Source organism: Xyrauchen texanus, chromosome 46 (assembly GCF_025860055.1).
Source record: "Xyrauchen texanus isolate HMW12.3.18 chromosome 46, RBS_HiC_50CHRs, whole genome shotgun sequence".
NCBI classification, from domain to species: Eukaryota; Metazoa; Chordata; class Actinopteri; order Cypriniformes; family Catostomidae; genus Xyrauchen; species Xyrauchen texanus.
The window spans coordinates 18,961,275-18,979,141 of NC_068321.1; the positions used below are offsets into that span (position 1 = coordinate 18,961,275).

At 41.0% G+C, this 17,867-nt stretch overlaps 1 protein-coding gene across 5 annotated transcripts in view; it reads left to right on the forward strand.

The window, feature by feature from the left end:
- Window positions 1–782: 782 nt before the first annotated feature.
- The window catches only part of LOC127637979 (protein NDRG4-like), a 48,252-nt gene continuing 31,167 nt past the window's right edge, over window positions 783–17,867 (forward strand). For 3 of the 5 annotated variants that reach the window (XM_052119294.1, XM_052119295.1, XM_052119297.1), the window contains exons 1-2: window positions 810–920; window positions 2,409–2,482. In XM_052119294.1, coding sequence (XP_051975254.1) covers window positions 2,409–2,482 — 74 coding nt within the window. In that variant the 5' untranslated portion in view covers window positions 810–920. Of the gene's footprint in view, window positions 921–2,408; window positions 2,483–17,867 lie in introns of all 5 variants that reach the window. The other 2 variants (XM_052119296.1, XM_052119298.1) reach the window with 1 other exon arrangement.

Consider the following 17,867-nt stretch of genomic DNA (forward strand, 5'->3'; position numbering starts at 1 on the left):
TTTGAGTTTTCTGGTAAAATTATATTTTTTACATTATTTTAAATATCTTAATTGAATAGTCTGTGTAAACACCTTTTGCAAGAATCAGTTCTGTTAAAATCATCTGACATCATCTCATCATTTGGTAACATGCTGATGAGGGCAGTAAATCCAATAAGAAATGCATTTCTTATATGTGAATATTTCTTTCTTACTAAAATGTTAAGGGCTGTTTTGATGCAAGAACCCTTGATTAACATTAGTAGTAACATAAGTAGTCTTCAGAGAAAATAGTAAATTGCAACAAATGAGTAGAAAGCAGTTCCCTGTATCAACATGTGCATGGGCGTATGTGTCTTTCATTGATTCAGGCTGTGATAAGTGAATGTGTGGGTTTGTTATTGCAGTTATTTGGTTGGGTACATGAGCATGTACTTATAATCTTCTGTATGAACAGTTTCTGATCAAACTGACTCAACCTCATATTGCCTCAGGTGTAATAATGTTTTATACAGAGCTGTTTTTTGCAGTCTAATTAAAGACTTTCCTCTTCATCCTTTCATCTTAAGCCTCCAGGCGTTACTCAGTCACTCTGTCTTTCTCCTTCTCCTTGGTTCCTTCCCTCCTGTCTGTCCTCTCTCCTGTCTGTCTAGTTTCTTATCCCTCTGTCTCTCTTTTTGTGTCCTCTATGTCTCCCTCACTATCTTGCACTCATCTGTTGGTATGGCTCAGCTGCATCATCCAGGAGGACACGTGTTCTCTGTTTATTACAGAGCAAGGGAGGGGGTGAGCGAGTGAGGGAAGGAGGGTGGATCAGACGTAGAGAGAGACTCACATAGCATAGCCCTCACAGGGTCGACAGCATCTCTCCAAAACGAACTCACAATCCAAACACACTAAATTCCTTTTAAACTACAGAAGAAGACAATACTTCAGCAGAGGTAAGAACAATATCCTTACTTATTGTGATCAGATATGTGATAAGAGATGTGAAAAATAGGAAGATCAGTCAAGAGAACTCAAAATTAAGACATGCATTGTAAGGTTGAGTTGAGTATTTGGTTGTTTTGGTTCAAGGTGAATTATATGGCGGTTTCAGAAACAAAAGGGACCAAACATTGAGCCTTGAGGTACTTCCCTTCAAGAGCAACAACAGAATGACTACTCCGAATAGTATAGTGCCCATGTCAGAAGCTACGCATAATAGTTCCAGCCCCTGCATTGGCATGAATGGGAGGTCGACTGGTTGAATTTATTAACCACGAAAAATAACTGCGTCAGAGAGAGAGGCTTTGCCAAAAACAGTAAGCCAGCTGGAGTCCACCCCTTAAACAAAGGCTGAGTCCACTAACAGGTGTTTTTTCAAACTCATTGGTTTAATGCTATCTGCTATGGTGGTGAGATGTATTTGGGTCTGTGTAATAACAGATAAGCACAGCTTTTGTTTTTCTCCATCTTCCTAATCTCAAAAACACTTGACAGTATATCTGACGCCAGTATGCCTGTTTGGCTGCCAGCTTGCATTGAAGTCCAGAAAGGCTGTGGAACTTTCCAGTGGTGGTTAAACTGCAACTTGTCATGACCCTTGACACTTTCAGTTTTAAAGAGGTGGTGGATGATGTTGTTAGCATGTCCCCTGAGATTTACATTGATTTTAAAGTATTAAACTGAGGTTTGAAGGTACAGTGCATTTGACATTAAATGGGTGAAGCTTACGGTTCCAATACATATTTCAACTATTAGACTCAAAGGTTGGTGGAAAATAAAGGAGGTAGTTTAATAACTAATGTGTGCAATCATTAAAAATGCTAAGATGAATAGTACAATGTGGCATGGTTTGAAAACAAGGATGAATAAATCCATTTATTTAAGCAATTTTTTTCAGTAACACTCAGGCTTGTATTTTAAAAAGGCAGTTGCTAGCAAAGATGATCCTGATGCAACTTGATGCAAGGCTGTGATTTTTTTTTTTCGACATCTCCCAGCAAGACGACAACAACTAGATGACCCCATTTTCTGGATTACATAACAATGCAAAAGACGCCTTGGAAACTTTGCTGTCTCAATCTTACAAAAACCATTCCTCCTGGAAGCTTTTCTTGTTAGAATTGTTGTGCTGTTCCTCTGCTAAGCATGGAAAAAGATTTTGCAATAATTTTTTACTTTCTGTGCTTGTTAGCTACAATTTAGTAGGAACTCTGCAACTTTCCTGGGAGGATTTTGAAAAATGCTTGGAACTTTTTTAATAAAACATCTCTTTGTAAGAGTTCTGCCTTGGGTCAAGTTTGCATTGTTTGGTATATAGAGACCAAAATCAGAAGGGGTTACTGAATATTTTGCCCAGGTCAACATGCTTGCTCTGAGATTTCTTTGAATACCGAATATTATGTATAGCTGAATTACAAATGGATCTTGTTTTGTACTGATAGATGGGGCTCGGATTGTTCTGGAACTTCCAGTCCAAGACTAGCTGCACGGTTCCACAGAGCCTGCTGCAGACAATGTACGTAGTTCCGGCTGTAACCGAGGTTGTAGCTTTTCTTTTCCGTTTTTAGCATTCATCCTCTTCATTTTTATGTCCGTCTTTTTGCTTGTGAATTCCATGGTCAGTTGCTGTGTCTGACAACATAACGACCACACCTTGATTTGTCTACCAATCACTGAGCAGTGTGCCAAACAAGGTCAAGTGTAGATGTCCAATCATCACTCTGCCCTTGATCATAGCTCATAAATCACTGGCCAATATCTGTAGATATGTTCCAGCCTTGAGTCATCAACCGGTCCCTCCATATAGATTTAAGCATTCAGTCTGATTTCCATTAAAGAGGAGATCAATTTTTATTATCGAAGTCTGATGGCCACCACATTACGATATGGATTCTGATGTTAGCAGGTTGGATTTTGAATTAGACTTAAGGCCGAAACATGCTCTACCCAACTAAGTGAGAGGAGACTATTCTAGCTACGTAAGCTTGATTTCGTGTGTCATCACGTTCCAAAATGCGTCGGGCCACAATTCATAACAACACATGCATGAGATTCTTTCTCCGTGTTGCCTGTTAGTTCACAGTAATAGCAGACATTAATGTCAACTGTCTGCTTGTACAGTGAGTTTTCTATTTCAAGCCTACTACTGTCAGGCTGACCAGCAGTTTGAAGAGAAAATTGCTGAGCAAATAAGGGACATTTTTCAATGAAATTATAGCAACTTAAACATCCAGTTTAATTGCAAAGATTAATGAAAAATGATATAATGGTGGCTAAATAATTTTAACCTTATCCTATTTAGAGTGGTCCCTATATCTTGATTTGCTTCCTGTAATCCTTGAAGTTCAGCTTTTAATCATCACATGACACCTATTTTACATTTATAAACTACAATAAATGAAAAATCACCATGAATAATTTGAGTGCACATGAGCGCAGAAAGCCATTATGAGCTGGATTCTATTATATTCTGACCTAAAAAGGTACGCAGGTGTTTATAAATGTCCAGGTAGTGGCAAAAGATAGCCTCATATAAGCTTTTAGATGCAGGTTATTTATCAAAATGGGTGAAGAGCCATTAAGGAACCATTAATCTTTCGATTTAATACATGCCCTTTGAGGCCAAGGGAAACCACACCTAACATCCCTGCATTGGTTTCCCGCTGCTTGGTATGAGGAAAGTTTCAGCCAGGTTACTGTACTTTTGGCTGCAGTTAAAAAGCTATTGTGGGCCACATACCAAATCACTTTCTGTTAGCCATGGCAGCTCTTGACAAGTGGCTGTGTGAGGGGCTTGGCTATGGCAGATTCCTTAGGCAATACGTTGCTATCAGGGCGTCTCTGACACCCTGAGAGCCAGATCATCCTGATTGGCTCAGACGTTACGCAGAATCCCATTGGAGGTATGAAGTGAGCTCTGTGAGTGATCGAGATTACCATGAGTTTTCATGAATCTGACCACTGCTTTTCTTTCCTGAGTTTAATGCAAGACATGTTTTGTTATTGCCTAATAGTTCAGGGTATGCATTAATGCACCATTGTAATGTATTTGCTCTGTGACAGTAGATGTTCCAAGACATCTCCAACTTCTTGGAACCATCTGTTTCAGTGCTTCTCAATCCTGGTCCTATACATCTACCTTAAAGGTATAGTTTATTTTAAAATTACATTTCTGTCATCATTTAATCACCCTCATATTGGTCAAAACCTGTATGATTTTCTTCCTTGGAACGCAAAACGACATGTTAGGCAGAATGACAACCTCAGTCACAATTTCATTTGATTGCATTTTTACATACAGCATACATCATAACATAGCAGCAAAATTCATGCTAATAGCTGTTAAGATTATTGTAACAATTAAAACATTTGCGTCAAAATATACATTTGTGACTTTAATTCAATTAAAATGTATTAATGGCAAAATTACTTCCTTAAAGCGAAAATGTTACTCTTTCCTAGCAGCCTTATGGAAGGGTCCTTCAGAAAGGGATTCAGCTGCTCCCTTTCATTTAGGGAACTTCAGGTGGCTTTCCTTTCCTGCAGTGCCCTTCAAAGGTTAAAAAAGCATTTTTAGGGGTACTCCAGAACCAGGATTGGGAAACACTGGCCTTTTAAATGTAAGCATTATGTGAGCTACTTGTGTTTTATTTTTTATTTTTTTGTAGGTTTTATAGTGCGTTTTGGTTATTAATGTGAACAAAAAGACCAGTTGATGCTTTGCTCTGTTTTGTCTTCCATCACACTCAACATTTGACCTTGTAAATTGGATCGCTGTAGAGTCTTGGCATTCAGCGCCTGATGAAATATACACACAAGAAGAACAAGATGACCTTTCATGCTATAAAATTCACCAACCACAAAGAAAAGCTAAGACAGCAGTGTGTTTAAGCTAGTTTCCAGTGGGCGTAAGAGGAGGATATTTGCCTTGACGTTTGGTTTTTACAAGGGATCAACAAGTGTTCCTTAAATGCCACTCTTTAGCTTTTCTGATGATTTCTCCCTACTGAATAGTAGCATATTCCATGCTAGTCCAGGCTAGTTTCCCTTACAAAAAATCTAGAGTTCTGGCAAACTAGCTGCAAACTTCCCACAAACTTCCCACAAACTTGCCACAAATTTTCCACTCATTATTTTTACATGCAAATGAGCTTGTGATTCACCTCAAATGTTTGCCAGAAGTTTGCAGCTCTTCACTGGTAGTGGTGAACCTACAGCAAACCTTTGGTACCAACGGACAATGTAAAAATTGTCATTGTCGAATTTGCAGCAAATTTGTAATGAACTCTCAATTTTTGTAAGAGCGATGCTGGATAGTGCAGGTTTGGTGCATATAGCAATACTTTTCACCAGAAAATAATTTGCAATCAATCAGCATAGTCTTTTAGATTAAACTTATTTTTACCATGGAAGTCTTGCTGGTTAAGCTTATTAGTAACCAACAATGCTAGTCTTTTGAACAGGAAACCACTGCCTCCACATTGCTTTTTATCACCAAATATTTGATAATTTTCTTTTTCTTTCCATGAAATTTTTATTCTGCCAGCATGTGGGTGGTACTTAGCACTCTTTGCACCTTGTGTATGAAGCAATTTTCAAGCTTCTGTTTACCTCATGTTAGCCTCCATAAGGCTAATTAAAACTTTGCACACTTACCACTTTTACAACTTTATAATGAAGCCAAGGTATATTAGTTTTGCGCCAATATACTTAGTCAAACTGTTTTGCATTCTGGGTGTTTTTAAAATTCTGGATGACATAGATTCAGAGTTTAATACGTGTACAACATATTTTGTTGTGTCGTTTCCTGTTATTGATTGCAATACTTTATATAAGGTCAGACTTTAGCCTTCAGTTTGAACAGATCGATTGATTTGGTTTTTGATAGATACTCTTTCAATGGCCACTTCTGTGTTGTCATGTGTTTTGTTGAAAGCCATGAGGCCCACATACATACTTTTTGTCACTGTGCAGGGTATGTACCAGCTCTGGTTGACGCTTTTTGCTCAACCTGAGTGCACTTTATGTTGGAACACTCTATCTATATCAGTGACCTTTTAACACGATATAAACATGTCTAAGAGTGACCACATTATTTTGGTCACCAAGGTACTCTGGTTTTTGTAATACTGCAGTTGGCAGAAAAAGAAGAGGGGAAGATAAAGTTTATCCAACTCCCTGAAGATTGCAGGGGCGTCTACTGGCATTACTAGAGGTTACCATGGCAACACTGACGGGGTACAGAACCCACAAAAAAATTAAAACAGGAATCTCTGTGAACAAGAGGGGTTATAGGTTCACAGTTTATGCATTATTTTTTGTGATTATAATATTTGTTAACTCTTTATTGTTTTTAGTATAATATAAATGCTACCTCCTAAAGTCAAAATCTTTTGTGGGCAAGCATCAATTAAGCATACATAAAAATTCAGGTAGTGTGGCAGGGCAGAGGGCGGGGTCGTGATTCCACACATCTGGCCCCTAATTAGGCTGATGAAGCCCTGGAGAAATAAAGGCGTCTGGAGACAGCAGTGCAACAAATACACACACACAGGTGTTGGACAGCTGCCCGTAATTCTCTCCTGTTACACTGTCGTCTCCGGTCGCCTTTATCCCTCTCGAGCTTCATCAGCCTAATTAGGGGACGGATGTGCAGAATCATGACCCGGCCCTGCCCTTTGCCCTGCCACATTCCTCCCTTGTTCTCTCAGGCCCAGGAGCCCCCGGCATGACGTACATGGGGGGTGGGGGGTTGATGTGCCTTCTGCCCCGTCTGCCAGCAGGTCATCCCCGTCTACCTGGATCAGATAGGGGACAAGGGGAGGGAAACAATAATAACAAAAAAATACAGAACCTATACCCTGTAACAGGGATCGTACCAAAAAAAACCCCCACAATAATCATATTTGAAAGAGAGGGAAAGGCCAATTCGGAGTGGCAGCGGGAGAGAGAGAGAAAAAGAAATAACTTACTCACCGGTTTTCCGATACGCTGTAGCCTGGTCCTCAGCCAGTCCACCCTCTGGCGGACGACAGCCCCGCCTTCCCAGGCGGATCGGTGGCAGACGGAAGGGGTCTCCCCCACCCCTGGCAGTGGTTTCCCTGTAACAAAGTTCAATGGAAAGGAGGAGGCGAGAACCAGCTTGATAATATAAATAATAGTTTAATATGAAACTGAACCAAAAAGACAAACACACACAGGTGTCGGACAGCTGCCCGTAACTCTCTCTGTCGCACTGTCGTCTACGGTTGCCTTTATTCCTCTTGGGCTTCATCAGCCTAATGAGCGGAATCACGACCCAGCTCCGCCCTCCTCTCTGCCACTGGTAGTTTTACTATAGTTACATAGTTTATTGTGAAAACCGAAGATTTGACTCAATTAACATTGTTATTACTACAGTAATATGGTGTTAACCATGTTTATTTTATTGGTTACTATGAATTTACTACAAAATACCATGGTGATACTATGGTTAATGTAGTAAAACCATGGTTCATTTTTGTAAAAGAAGGTTAGGTTTAGGGGTAGGGGTTGGTGTAGGGTGACTGTGGGACTCTAAATAAACACAATAAACATGCTGCTGTGACGCAACAGTATGTTAGTATTTAATAAGGGGTGCAAATAGTATCTGCCACTATTTGTACCAGGGTTGGGATGCTAATAATATTTGCCACTATTTGCACTGGGATGTATATAGCATCTACCTTTATTTACACCAGTGTGCAAATTGCATCTGCAAAAGTTATATCTGCTGTTGTCTCCCATTCATCACTATAGAAGTTTACACATCTATAGAATTCCAAACAAGGAAATGTGAAAAGGGTCCATGCTATGCCGTTTGTACTAGGAAAATTAATGATACCTCAATTTGTGGAGTTTGTTGAGAAGAGCTGTGGTAATACTTTTCTAAGAAATCACATTTTGGATTTTGACCTTGTGGTCAATAAAATTGAGAAAAACTCGTGTAGACTTACATTGAAGGTGGAACTTGTTTAGGGACCAGAAAATCATTTTTGACTTGGGCAAGTCAGCAACTACATAATTAGCAACCACAAACCACTCAGAACACCTTAGCAAAAGCATAGCAATGTCCTGGCAACTGAGTTCCCCTTCTGTCACTCACTCGACGTTGTGTCGAATGAAGTGACACAAGGGGTCTTCCTGGGACGCCAAACGTACCTCTGAACCTGAGAAAAGGCCAGTGTCAAGTTGGCAGACAGAATTTGCATGCCTCGCCCCGGACATACGGGTATAAAGGGAAGCGGGGCAGCGAGTGCCAGTCAGAATTTTTCTTCAGAGCCGAACGGTTGTGCAACAAGCAAGCTGAAGTTCAACACTGTTTCACTATCGAGAAGCATTGCTGTTGGATCTACGGCGCATTTCCAGCTGGAGTTCTCTCTCTCTGCACGCCCTGGGCACTTCGACAGCGCTTTTCCCTGTTAAAAGAGTGTTCTCCTCCTAAAAGAGTTTTGATTTCTCTAAAAGAGTTTGAGTTTTCCACTCACAAAAGAGCAATATACAGCGGCGTTCAACGTCCTTTTCAGGAAGCGTCTTTTTCAAGATGCCTTTCTGCCCCTGGGTTGTTCCTGGATGTGGTCAATTTCTCTCCAAGACCGACGGCCACAGACGCTGCCTCATGTGCCTGGGCAGCGATCACACTGAGGCGGCGTTTGTGGATGGCTCATGTACTCATTGTGAGAACATGACCATGGCGGCATTGCTTGGGCGGCCCTGCTGCCCTGGTTGCCATGATTGTAGAGTACCCGCTCATTAGGCTGGACCTACCACCGCGCCATTTCCCACATATGGCTTCACAAGCCTCGTGATATATTTACCATATATTACCTCCCCCTAGACTGGGCAGGATGTGGCCTCCACAGGGTCTTTTTCCCCTGAAAGAATAGGACCGGGAAAGACCGCCTTCCCCGTTAAATGTTAAGATAGCCCTAGCCGCTTCACGTCCTATGTGAGAGACATAGTGAGAGAGTAGGCCGCGGCTGCCGGGCTTGCTCCCATGCTAGTCATGTAGCACCTGTTCCCCCCCTCAGGAGTGCGGGGAACCTAAGGTCTGTATGTGACATCTCTTTGGGGGCGTTGGGGAGGGCTACGTGAAGCCGACACAGGTGCTTCTAGCACGCCATTCACGATCAGTGCATGGCGTTTTTATACGGGACCCCTTGTGTCACTTCATTCAACACAACGTTGAATGAGTGACAGAAGGGGAACACCATGGTTACTGTTGTAATGTTCCCCGAGGGAAGGAATAAGACGTTGTTTCCCTCCTGCCACAGCACTAGACCTACCATTGTAAATGGCCATACCTTATTAACGGCTCCTCAGTGCAAAATCCTGACTGGCACTCGCTGCCCCACTTCCCTTTATGCCCGTATGTCCAGGGCGGGGCATGCAAATTCTGTCTGCCAACTTGTCATTGGCCTTTTCTCAGGTTCAGAGTTACATTTGGCGTCCCAGGAAGACCTCTTGTGTCACTTCATTTGACACAATGTCTCGTTCCTTCCCTCTGGGAATGGAGGTTACAACAGTAACCATGAAGTTTTGCACTATAAAACAGCATTCAGATTTTTTTCTGAAAATTTCAAAATCTACTTCTGTTATGGCAGAGCAAAACAGAGTGAGAGCATGTGGAGGAATTGCTATGCTCGATTAATCTTGTCTAATGATCTTATAATGATCTGAGAAAGGTCAACCGATGTGAGGAAGGAAAAGCGAGACAGATAAACAGAGAGGGTGACAGAGAGAGAAATGGAGAGAGAATGGCAGGGCAATCGAGAGTATTGTGGTCATGTCTAGCCCTCGTTTTAATCGCCTCATGGGAGGTGTTATGCAACCAAAATACTTATTCCCTGCATCATTCTATCCCTTCACATCTGAGGGTTTGATTTACACTGCCCATGATTCCAAATTCATGCAGCATTTGACACTGACAGGAAATAAGAGAAAACACTTCTGTTGACCTAAAATTTTACAAAAAGATATCCATGACTTGGCTTTTTGCTCATAGGCATAATTTATGGATGTATGGGTGGGACATGTCCCCATCACTTTTTGCCTTTGCCAGTTTTGTCCCCACCACTTTTTGAAATAGCTTTCGTCAGGTAAGTGTCTAATGCAGAAGAAATATTTCCAGTTCTTGAGCAGAAGTATCCATTTCAGTTGTGTGTGTTAATATGTACTAGCTCTGAAGTTTGTTATTTTGAGTGCTAGTTGCCTCTGTTGTCATTGGTGTTGAGTGACAGCATGCAGCGATGTTCTCTCGTGCATCTCTACTTGCTCAGCAGCTCACATTTCTTTCCAGTTAAATCGAAAAGCAAAATGCAAACCGATATATACATACAGATGCCATTTTCGTTCATTAAATAAAGTTAATCAGTCATTCTGGCTATAGATAGGTCTACTAATCCATTTATTTATCTACTGACTGACAAAATCCCACTACTGACAGTTACGTATTGATCAAATACTCAAATTAATTAGGTTAATTATTTATTGGCGCGCTTAAATTGATCATCAAGAATGACTATTTATCAAAACTGTTACGTTTCCTCCCCGTCTAGGGGTCAGGAAGAAAACTAACAAGTTATAAGGAACTTAAAGATAGGAAAAAAAAAAAAGTGTTTGGAGGTCTTCACTCCTGTCCCAGCCAACAATAACCACAACAGGTTACGAAAAAAGTTTACAAGTTTTATTGTCCTCTATTAAATACAAAACAACAGGGAAGCATAAAGTCTTCAAGAGGGGACCAGGCCAAAATAACAAACAAAATGAGTCTAGCTGAAAAGGGAGGCACAAACTACTTACCCTTACAGACAAATAAATAGAAATTAACAACAAAAATCTTGCCTTACTCCCTACCTAGCAATAAACAAGAGAAAACCGGTGTAACAAAGAAAATGAGCCCACCTCTCTACCGCTTCCGTGGATACCAACGGGTGGAAAAGATCGCACACCCAACAAAGGAACAATATTTAAATTAGGGTAAGTTTAACAAAGAAAACAACTTGTAGATTCTAATTAACAACAGCATAGAAAAACACAAAGGCTATCAACGCTGGGGCAGGAGGAAAGAGTCTCCTAGCAGTCTTTCCACTTCAGCTTTATTCCCATGTTCATCTGGTAGTGCACCAATCAGAGCTGCTCAGCACTCGATCTTAATTACCCACAGCTGATGTAAATTAACCTGGTTGGGATGACATGGAACACAACGAAGACAACAGAAAACATACAAACAATGTATAGTCAATATACATACAACTTATACATCCACAGATGTAACAAGAAAATAAAAGAAAGATACGCCCTAGGACGTAACACACCCACCCTTATTTACAAGCCAGGACTTGTAACCATTTATTATTCACCCTCTAACTTTCAGCATTATGAGCTCTGGACAGTGCATCGGCTACAACATTTTCCACTCCCTTTTTATAATGCACATCCAGGTTAAATTCCTGAATGATGAGGGACCATCTCATCAACCGCTGGTTAGCATTTGACATACGGGATAGAAAAATCAAAGGGTTGTGGTCCGTGTAAACCACTATTGGTTTGCCACTGCCAGACCCTACATAGACCTCAAAATGCTGAAGAGCCAGTAACAAGGCTAATGCCTCTTTCTCGATTGTACTATATCGTCTTTGGCATTTTGAGAACTTTTTAGAGAAATAGCATACTGGATGGTCAATACCCGAGCTATCCTCTTGTAGAAGCACTGCACCTGCTCCATAAGCACTGGCATCTACCTGCAGACTAAATGGAAAGGTGAAATTTGGGGCAGACAGAACTGGAGCGTTACACAAAAGATCCTTAGCTGCATGGAAAGCAGACTCACACTCAGGGCTCCATACAAACTTACGTTCTGTACTCAATAGATCTGTTAGGGGTGAAACTACAGAGGCAAAATTTTCACAAAAACCTCTATAGTAACCAGTCATACCTAAGAAACGCCTCAACTCACGCTTGTTGGTAGGAGGAGGAAACTCAATGATGGCAGAGACCTTGGCCTCAACAGGTCGTACCTGGCCTTGCCCAACTATTTTGCCAAGGTAAGTGACAACTGCCCTTGCAAACTCACATTTGGCAAGGTTCAATGTTAAAGAAGCTTCAGACAAACGTTTTAACACCTCTTCTAACGTTTTGAGATGATCCTTCCAAGTCAATGAATAAACTACAATGTCATCAAGGTATACTTCACAATTTGGTACTCCTGACAAAACCCTCTGCATCAAACGCTGGAAGGTAGCAGGAGCGTTACGCATTCCAAAAGCCATAACCTTATAATTAAGGAAGTTGTCAGGGGTGACAAATGCAGAGATCTCACTAGCACGGGGTGTTAAAGGTACCTGCCAATAACCTTTTAAAAGATCTAACTTTGTGACAAAACATGATGAACATACCCTATCCACGCAGTCTTCCATTCTTGGAAGAGGAAAGGAATCAGGTTTGGTTACGTTATTCACCTTCCGATAGTCCGTACAGAATCGCAGGGTGTTATCTGATTTAAGAACAAGCAAGCATGGTGAACTCCACGGACTCTGACTGGACACAGCAAAACCATGACGTAACAAATAATCAACTTCCTCTTTCATTAACTGCCTTTTATGAGGATTCACACGGTACGGATGTTGTTTGATGGGTAAACACTCACCTACATCTATATCATGACTCAGCACAGTGGTCTGGGAGGGAACATCATGAAACAGTGTAGGATACTTTCTGATCAACTCAACAATATCAATACATTGGTCATCAGGTAGATAACACAGATGAGAGTCCAATGTGGTCAGAACAGAAGAATTTGATAATCTCCCACAAGAGATTTGGGTATTTTTATCTACAAAGTCATCTACTTCAGGGGTACATGGATTATCAACAATATTTACCACCGATATTGGTTCAACTGGTAAATCAGGTTTAGATGAATCTCTTGATACATAGGACTTAATCATATTTATGTGACAGACTCGGGTCTTACGACGCCAATCAGGAGTACGTACAACATAGTTAGTGTCACTTAGCTTTTTCTCAACTACGTAAGGACCAGAGAATTTTGCTTGCATGGCCGAGCCAAGAACAGGGAGTAGAATTAACACAGAATCACCTGGTTGAAAACTGCGTACAACACTTCGCTGGTCATAACCGGCTTTCATCTTAGACTGAACTTCAGCAAGATGGGTCTTAGCAATTTCCCATGCCTTGTGAAGTTGTTTGTGAAAAGAGCTCACATAATCGAAGATAGACACTGGAGAGGAATCTTTGGTTAAAAACTGCTCACTTAAGAGTTTTAATGGCCCTCGCACTGTGTGACCAAACACAAGCTCAGCAGGACTAAAACCCAGAGATTCCTGCACTGTTCCCCTTATAGCGAACATCAACAAAGGTAACCCTTCTGCCCAGTCTTTACCGCTCTCTACACAGTAGGTACGCATCATCGACTTGAGAGTTTGATGGAACCGTTCAAGTGCGCCCTGTGACTCTGGGTGATATGCACTTGACAACTGGTGTTCCACGCCCAACTCTTTTACCATTTGCTCAAACACATGAGACGTAAAATTTGACCCTTGGTCAGTTTGAATGACCTTAGGTAAACCAAAAATGGAGCAAAATCTGATTAGCTCTTTTACTACTGCCTTGGTTTTGATAGTACGCAGTGGTATGGCTTCAGGATAACGGGTGGTTGTACACATAATGCTTAAAATGTACTGATGGCCTGATTTGGACTTTGGCAATGGACCTACACAGTCAAGGAGAAGTCTTTCAAAGGGTTCTTCCATGATTGGAATGGGGTGAAGTGGAGCTTGTGGAACTGTCTGATTGGGCTTTCCAGCCATTTGACAAGCATGACATGATTTGATAAACTTAGTCACTGCAGATTTTAAACCGGGCCAAAAGAAGTGTCTAGTGAGGCTATGATAAGTCTTAGTTACCCCAAGGTGACCAGAACATACATGCTCATGAGCTAGCTGCAAAACCTGGTCATGGTAACCAGAAGGCAACACAATCTGATATATCACATGACAATCATCATCAGCGTCTTGCGGCTTCCACCAACGCATGAGTATGTTGTTATCCCAAAAATAACCTACCGTACGTTTTGAGACTTGTGACTTATCTACTACAGTCTCAATACATCTTGCCAAATTTGGGTCTGCCCTTTGAGCAGCAGCTAGCTGCTCTCGGCTTACCTTTATGGGCTGTAGGATTGGGTTGGAAGGCTCAGCAGTTCCTGGATGCTGGGGCGTAATAAACATCTTTCCCTGAGTAGTTAGGAATGAATCTGAAATGTCAACTACATTTCCAAATTTCTTTGCTTGAGCACGAGTTACGGCACAAGATGGAAAAACAGAAGGAAACTGTCTAGAGACGTCAGCTTGGTCACAAGCGTCAGGTTTAGCAGACACAATGGGATGAGGAAAAACCTTTCCACCAACTAGGTCATTACCTAATATCATGCTCACACCTTCAACCGGCAGCTGTGAACGTACTCCCATTTTCACAGCACCTGTTATGAGTTCAGAGGTTATATACACATGATGTAAAGGTACTGAAATACATCCTAATTCCACACCACGAATTAGCACATCACTGCCCGTATATGACTCAGGGGAAAAAGGTAGCACGCTCTCCAAAATTAATGACTGCGCTGCCCCCGTATCTCTCAACATCATAATCGGTCTAAACTCAGTGTCATTGGAAAGGGCTATTGTGCCTTCCATCACAAACGGCTTAAAGGTAGCTGGTAAACAAGGATGATCCACATCAGGAACAGAGAGAGTTTGTGCAAATGAAACGCTTTTAGATTTGCTAGTAGAATTTTTTTGCTTCCATGCTTTGCAATCCGAGATCAAATGGTCAGGGTCAAGGCAGTAAAAGCATACTCTTTTGCCTGCAGCATTTTTCGGCATGAACTTAGAGTCATGGCCTGGTCTAGAAACACTAACCCACAGTGATTCCTTCCTTACTTTCTCACCAACTGATGGAGTTTGAACAGAACGAACAGACGGAAACACAGTTCTGTGGGTGAGCACAAATTCATCAGCTAAAACCGCTGCATCAGAAAGTTTAGATACTTTTTGCTCATTTAAATACACCACAAGACTTTCGGACACACAACACTTGAAGTCCTCCAGTAAAACAAGCTCTTGCAGCTCCTCAAAAGTTGTCGTTTTGCTGGCCAAGCACCACTTCTCAAAAAGTGTTCTTTTTTCTCTCGTGAACTCCACGAATGTTTGTTTGGCTGCTTTTGAACAAGCCCTAAATCTTTGTCGATATGCCTCCGGCACTAATTCATAAGCTCGCAAAACCGCAGCCTTTACAATATCGTAGTCCAATGAATCTTCTATTGGCAAAGCTGAGCACACCTCTTGAGCCTTGCCAATGAGATTGCATTGCAACATTAGCGCCACATGTCTCTCGGCCAACTTAATTTAGCAGCAACACGTTCGAAGGCGGTAAAATACTGAATCAACCTCCGTTTAGCGAAATGGAGGTACTAATTTGACATATTTACTGACATCAAATTTAGCTTGCGATGCACCACTATCAGAGAAAGATCTTAATCGAGGTAATGGAACTGGTTTATTGCGCAAGGCTTGAGCCTCAAGCTCTAATTCTCGCAGTTTAATATCCCGACCTGCCTCAATCTCCAAAGCTCTCAAGCGCAGAAGCTGAGTTTCGTGTTCCTGTTGCTTCAAAGCAAGATCCAATTCTTTCAATTGAATTGCATCCTTAAGATCTTCACGAGGACCTTAGTACTACTTACCGAATTCATTTTAACAGATGAGGTATCACCTTCCGACTCTGCATTACCCGCACCCTCCCCAGAGCGTTCAGGTAAGATACTCGCCTCTAGCAACTTACGGTATAACTTCTCTTTTAACACCAGTTTCTTGGCTTCTTTGGGAACTGATATATTAAAGAAATCTGCAATTAGAATCAGATCCTTCTTTCTACATCGGTTAAATTCTTCTAAAGTGGGCGATAACGTGAACATAATTAGGTCAAATTCCATATTCACTAATATGTGATCTCTTCCCCCACTCAAAGTTCAAAAACAGCCAATACAAAAAAATGTAAAAAGACTTACCGAATGTGGTCAAAAAGACGAGATTCCAATTGTCACGTCCCAATAGACAAATGGATGAGGCCCAATTGTTACATCTCACTAGACGAATGGACGAGCCCCCAATTGTTACGTCTCACTAGACGAATGGACGAGCCCCCAATTGTTACGTTTCACTAGACGAATGGACGAGCCCCCAATTGTTATGTTTCCTCCCCGTCTAGGGGTCAGGAAGAAAACTAACAAGTTATAAGGAACTTAAAGATAGGAAAAAAAAAAAAGTGTTTGGAGGTCTTCACTCCTGTCCCAGCCAACAATAACCACAACAGGTTACAAAAAAAGTTTACAAGTTTTATTGTCCTCTATTAAATACAAAACAACAGGGAAGCATAAAGTCTTCAAGAGGGGACCAGGCCAAAATAACAAACAAAATGAGTCTAGCTGAAAAGGGAGGCACAAACTACTTACCCTTACAGACAAATAAATAGAAATTAACAACAAAAATCTTGCCTTACTCCCTACCTAGCAATAAACAAGAGAAAACCGGTGTAACAAAGAAAATGGCGCCCACCTCTCTACCGCTTCCGTGGATACCAGCGGGTGGAAAAGATCGCACACCCAACAAAGGAACAATATTTAAATTAGGGTAAGTTTAACAAAGAAAACAACTTGTAGATTCTAATTAACAACAGTATAGAAAAACACAAAGGCTATCAACGCTGGGGCAGGAGGAAAGAGTCTCCTAGCAGTCTTTCCACTTCAGCTTTATTCCCATGTTCATCTGGTAGTGCACCAATCAGAGCTGCTCAGCACTCGATCTTAATTACCCACAGCTGATGTAAATTAACCTGGTTGGGATGACATGGAACACAACGAAGACAACAGAAAACATAAAAACAATGTATAGTCAATATACATACAACTTATACATCCACAGATGTAACAAGAAAATAAAAGAAAGATACGCCCTAGGACGTAACAAAACAGTAAAAGATTATTTAATTCTATCTGCACAAAACCTAATTAATATTCAAGAGTTTAGTTACTTTGTGACATCTCCCCTCCCCCAAACTGTTCCCACCACCTTTTAAAACAAAGTGATGTCCATGGGCATACTAGTTAAATATAACCGCTAAGTAACGTGCCCATGAAGTGCACAACAATACAACAAGTCTCTAAACAGAACGGCAAATCCAAAAACAAAAGAACATTTCTGAAAACACAATGCCAAATCCTGAAATACAACAGCAAGTCAGGAAACACAATGGCAGGTCAAAAAACACAATGGCAAGTCTGAAAATACAACAGCAAGATGGAAAGAGTAGGCACCATAGCTTCTTACCTGATTGGCTAGGTGGATGATACCGGTCCTTCTCACCTGATTGGCTGGGTGGATGATACCGGTCCTTCTCACCTGATTGGCTGGGTGGATTATACCGGTCCTTCTCACCTGATTGGCTGGGTGGATGATACCATTCCAAATGCAAAAATAGAAAAACGGTTTGAAACTTAATTTTTTCCAGTTACTTTAAGAATGGATAATTGATCTTTTCTCTCATTTTCTTCCATTTAACTTTTTCTTAATTGTGACTTAAGAAATGGATTTTGGAATTATTGACTCATCAACAATTTTCTGGCATTGCTTTGTTTCTGATTTTGCGTTATGTTTTTTTTTTCTTTCTTTCGATTTGTTCTTTTATTTTTGGATTTGAAGTTGTGTTTTATGATTTGTTCTGTCTCTGAATTGTTATTTTGTTTTTGGATTTCCCGTTGTGTTTTCAGATTTGTTGTTGTTTTGCACATCACGGCTACCATAATTAAG